Source organism: Tupaia chinensis, unplaced genomic scaffold (genome assembly GCF_000334495.1).
Source record: "Tupaia chinensis unplaced genomic scaffold, TupChi_1.0 Scaffold000289_1, whole genome shotgun sequence".
NCBI classification, from domain to species: Eukaryota; Metazoa; Chordata; class Mammalia; order Scandentia; family Tupaiidae; genus Tupaia; species Tupaia belangeri.
Genome location: NW_006159774.1, coordinates 38,453 through 43,835, shown reverse-complemented (window position 1 = coordinate 43,835; position 5,383 = coordinate 38,453). Strand labels below are relative to the sequence as shown.

General features: G+C 38.6%; 1 protein-coding gene across 1 annotated transcript; it reads left to right on the top strand.

The window, feature by feature from the left end:
- Positions 1–4,184: 4,184 nt before the first annotated feature.
- Positions 4,185–5,126, top strand: LOC102474371 (olfactory receptor 24). The gene has a single exon (XM_006150503.1). The coding sequence runs from the start codon at positions 4,185–4,187 to the stop codon at positions 5,124–5,126; it is 942 nt and encodes a 313-aa protein (XP_006150565.1).
- The last annotated feature ends 257 nt before the right edge of the window (positions 5,127–5,383 follow it).

Sequence of the window (5,383 nt, the reverse complement as noted above, 5' to 3'; positions counted from 1 at the left end):
TATATATACATATATATATATATATATATATACTTACTAAAGATATTCATAAGAATATTCACAGAAGCCCTAGTCATAATAGAGTATGATTACAATACTAGAATAGTAGATTCAAACTAGAAAAACACTTAAATGTCTATTTACAACATTATAGATTTTTTAATCATGGCATATTTATATAATAAAAATATAAACAGAACAAAAAAAACAAATACATATTAAACATGAATGAACCTCACACATAGATTATTGAGCAAAATCAGATAAAGCTAATTGATTTACATTAAATTTAAGAATTTTTGTTCCACAAAGGGTACCCTAATTAACATTGTACAGAGGATAGCACAGAGAAAGATTTGAATATTGGTCAAGATATTTGGGTTAAGACAATGTCAAAATCAGATGAGCAAATAGATGCATCATTTTGATTGTTTCCATCTGAAACATTTACCCAAATTCTTCCATCTGAGACACATCTAAGTGAATTGTAATTGTAGGAAGACCAGAGCAATGTTCCCAGGGTGATGGACAAGAGAAACACTCCCTGACAGTCGACAGTGGGACAGGAATTCCACCTGAAAACAACAATGCACGATCTCTCTATAGGGATTCAGACTCAATTAGTCTCTGCTCCCACTAACAAGAAGTCTGGGGCCTCTGAATCTAGTAAATTCTCCCACGAGGCCCATCAGGGGCCTCTAGTTTCATTTATTGTGACACTACAAATGTATACCACAGTTGCCTTTAACACTGAATTTCATTTTCATTTCTAAGAGCAAAAGGCTGAGTCTCCAGAAAGGGCTGTGATGTAAATTTGCCATTGTCCAAGACTGGTTGAGATCTGCTGGGTAAGTGTTGAATCAAATAGACCAGAGTTCAAGGCTGAGCTTTTCTACTTACCAGCTAGGTCACTTAAGACAAATTAATTTACTCCTTTATAGCTCAGTTCCTTATCTGAAATACAGTTTATCTTATAAAACTGAGAAAATCCAGTATGATGAGAAGAACATTTGTAGCATAGTGCTGGGACAGAATGTTAAGAGTCAAAACTTGCTAACTCTTCTTGCTATTATTGTCATTGTGGCAATCATTGAAATGTTTTGTCATTTGCCTGTAGCTAATAAATGACAGAGGTCGGTTTTACATCCTGGTCTGCCTTACTCCAGAGTCCCCATTCTTGACCACTAAGTCATTCCACCTCTTGTTATAGTGGGAAAAAAAAAAAATTAACTGTGTCTTTCTGGAATATCAAATCTCTTGACTGCTCTTTCCTCCTAGAGTGTTACATTCACTCTCAGAAGCTACATCTTAAAGATTTACACAAGGCTGTGATAGCCAGGATGCCACCTCTTTTTCCAGCTCTATGTGAATTTATATCTTCATAGCCTAAAATTAACTGGCCAAACTCAGTATCATTGACTCCAAGTTTTGAAAAGATAACCCAACTGACTTGGTTTGATTTGACTGACTCCACATTCAGTGATCTGTAACCAGAGGACCTGGGTCATGGTTCATGTAATTCTTCATCTTGCTCACTATTCTCCAGCCACAATGGTCTTCCCAATCTTTACCACCTTGGGAGTTTTGCATGTGCTGGAAAATGTATATCCTTACTCTTCCCACTTTTACTTTCGATATAGCTAGTTAGTACTCCAGATCTCAAATTATATTTAACTTTTTCTATGGAGTTTTCTCTCAACTCTAAATTAAACCTTCTATTTATACTTTCTCAATGATATCACCATATTTCTCCTTTGCAATACTAAACAGAGGTCCATACTTGAAGAGTTAATGGAAAATGAATATTATGAAAAGAACTAAGCATGAATTTCAATTTTCTTGCACCTGAATAAATGCATACTTTGATTCCACAAACCTTTTGAAGCATACTTATATGTTTCTTTTTTAAAATTGTTTATTGTCGGTCTTCTCAATCAGCCTGTAAGTGCAGGTGCTGTGTTTGTTTCAATTAACCTTAAATATCTGGTGTCCACAGGCACTTCTGGAATTAGGTAGGCAATGGTAATATTTGAATAGATAAAAAAATTATAAACATAGCTTCCTAGGCTTGCTGTGGAAGCATTCTAAAGGATGGATCTATTCCACAAGGTTACATTCCCCAAATAGTTAATGTTTATAATATCCTTGAGGAAAAAAATGAAAAGTATGCCTGCCTGATGAAGTGAAATTGTATCATGGACTATCTTCCAGGTTTGGTAGAAGAAAGATCTTAATTTCAATGGTGATTTATTAGCTGTGTGTTCTTAGGCTGGTCAGTTAGGCTCTCTTAGCTCTGTGTTTTCTGATCTGAAAATGTAGGGGAAAGTTATATAGCATATTGTTTGTGTGGATTAAATTATATAAGTCATTGTTACATAGTAAGCACATAGCAAATGATTTCTATATGTCTAATCCTACAAATTGTTTCTGAAGTCTTTGCCTTTTCCATTCTGTCCCTTTCTAGAAAAACTGAGTCATATTTTGGGCCCCCTCCTATCAATCTTAAGTTTTCAAGATATCCTGGGTATTCTACCATCTAAAAAATATTCTAGAGATTGTTTCTCAGGTATTTTTTAGCTGTATAACTTTGAAAGGCCATTCATAGAGTAAATCACTTTAAATCTTTCCTGTTTACTTTAGAGAATTTTAATACTTCACTGCTTTAATGCTAGCTGCCCTGTGCAGCTGGAGGAGTGAAAAGGCTTTACCTCTAAGGCTTGGCGCTAACACTTAAGGGTTCATGGACAAGTTACTAAACTCTCTAAAGCAGCCCAGATCCATCCCCTTCAGTCTACCTTCCCCACTACCACCCTGAGTCCTAAATGTGTTTCCTGCTGGCCTCCCTGCTGGTGCTGCTGTGCCTAGAAGCCGTCTCTACTCAATGGCAGAGTGGTATTTCCCTATCATAAATCTGACCATGATTGCCTGCTGCTTCACCACCCACCCACACACACAGATCTCTGCTTGTACTGAGAATAAAGTCCAAACTTTTGGGGCCGATCTGATGGTGAGGTGGTTAAGGCAGCTGAACCCCTCATAGCCTACTGTGTGGTTCAAGTCTCAAGCCTGGCAACTTGAAAACACATGGGAAATGGGTTATTATCTGCTGATAATAACGTGTATAGTATCCTCAACTGAACTGGTGTGAAGCATATTCATATTGGGAAAATTCACTTTATAAGCTAAGTGATGTATAGTGATTAATTGTATTAAAGAAATTAAAACAAAAAATATTAACGAAAAAAGAAAGAAAGAAAGAAAGAAAGAAAGAAAGAAAGAAAGAAAGAAAGAAAGAAAAAAGAAAGAAAGAAAGAAAGAAAGAAAGAAAGAAAGAAAGAAAGAAAGAAAGAAAGAAAAAGAAAAACACACTGGAGAAGGGATTGTGTGTGGCTATAATTTATCTCTCTCTATCTCTCTCTCTCTATCGCTCTCTGGTGAGCACATGTGCCCCATAGTAAAATTAAAAACAACAACAACAAAAAACATCCAAACCTACACTAACCTACTCCTTCTCACCTGCTCAACCTCCTCTCCTACCGCTGCCTTTTGCTCACCTTCCTTGATCCACACCTGCAGTCTTTCTTCCCCCAATACACATGCTCATTCTCAAATTCTCATTCACGGTTCCCAACATCTAAAACACTCTTCCAACTGATTATTTATTTAACTGGGTCCTTTTTATACATTCCTCTATAGTAAGTTACAACTTAAAATAATTTTCTAGCCATTACTATATTGGTTTCATACTAGCACTGGTTTTCTTGTTTTTGTGTCTGTTTATGAAACAATTTCTCTGAGTAGAATATTATATACATGAGGTAAGAAACCTTGCTATTTATCTGAGAACAGGAGCTGACACACAGTAAGCACTCGGTGAAGTGGAGCGAGTAAATGAGCAAGTTAGATAAGCAGAGATTAGTAGAAAGGTGAGTCACACACGTTAAAGCCAGAATTGCCAAGACTTAAACTTCTGCCTCTTTCAAAGAAACTCAGTTACTGCATCAATAAAATGGGCACAACAATAATGACCTCAAATACCTCAGAAGGCTCAGGTTCCAATAAGATCGTGCACAGATAATGTTCTGATGCTATCTTTATTTTATTATGTATTTCCATTGAGATAGTATTAAAGAAAGAAAAGTTTAACTGTCGTCTGCCATTTTCTTCTTTAAAGACAGCGCGACATGAAACCAGGAAATCACACCAGAGTCTCAGAGTTCCTTCTTCTGGGCCTCTCTGAGCATCAGGAGCAGCAGCCTTTCATCTTTGGCATCTTCCTGGGCATGTACCTGGTCACTGTGGTGGGGAATAGTCTCATCATCTTGGCCATTGGTTCTGATCCACGCCTCTACACCCCCATGTACTTCTTCCTGGCAAACTTCTCCCTCACTGACTTATGTTTATCATCTACTACAGTTCCCAGGATGCTGGTGAACACCCAGACTTGTGTACATACTGTTTCCTATGCTGGATGCCTGTCCCAGATCCATTTCTTCCTGTGGTTCATTGGTCTCGATGTTTTCCTCCTGGCAGTGATGGCTTATGACCGGCTTGTGGCCATCTGCTATCCCCTTCACTACTCCTTGGTCATGAGTCCCAGATGCTGCACCCTTATGGTGGGCATGTCCCTAGTCCTTGCACACTCGTACTCTCTAACTCACACCATTCTGCTGGCTCAGCTGTCCTTCTGCACTGACAACACCATCCCCCACTTCTTTTGTGAGCTTCTTCCTCTGCTGAAGCTCTCTTGTTCCAGTACTTATGCCAACCAGTGTGTGTTGATGTACTGGGGAGGGGCGTTAACCATCTTGATCCCCTTGCTCATAATTCTGTCCTATATTCGCATTGTGGCTGCCATTGTGAAAGTCCCGTCAGCGAGTGGGAAGTGGAAAGCCTTCTCTACCTGCAGCTCCCACCTCTCAGCAGTTTGCTTGTTCTATGTGTCTGCTATCGGGGTATACTTCATTCCCTCTACTGCAGATTCAGCCAGCAAGGACAGGATTGCAGCAGTGCTGTATGCTGTGGTGACCCCCATGCTGAATCCATTTATCTATGGCCTGAGAAACAAAGATATGAAGAGTGCCTTGAGGAAATTCCTGAGCAGGAAAGTAATGCACTCTTCATGAGGCCAGAGACGTCATTTTGGGGATTCAGAGGAAATCATCTTGTAGCGTTATCTTGGCACCTACATGCAAACCCTAGATCTCCAACTTGCTAGTTTTCCAAGCTAAGACATATCAAACAATCATATTGAGCCTTAATTTCTTCATTCATAAAAGGGATTAGTAAGATGGTCTTTATGATGCAGTGCTTCTGATCACACACACGCACACACACGTCCCTATTTCGTATCTTCTGTTTAGATCTTCATTATCATCAGTAA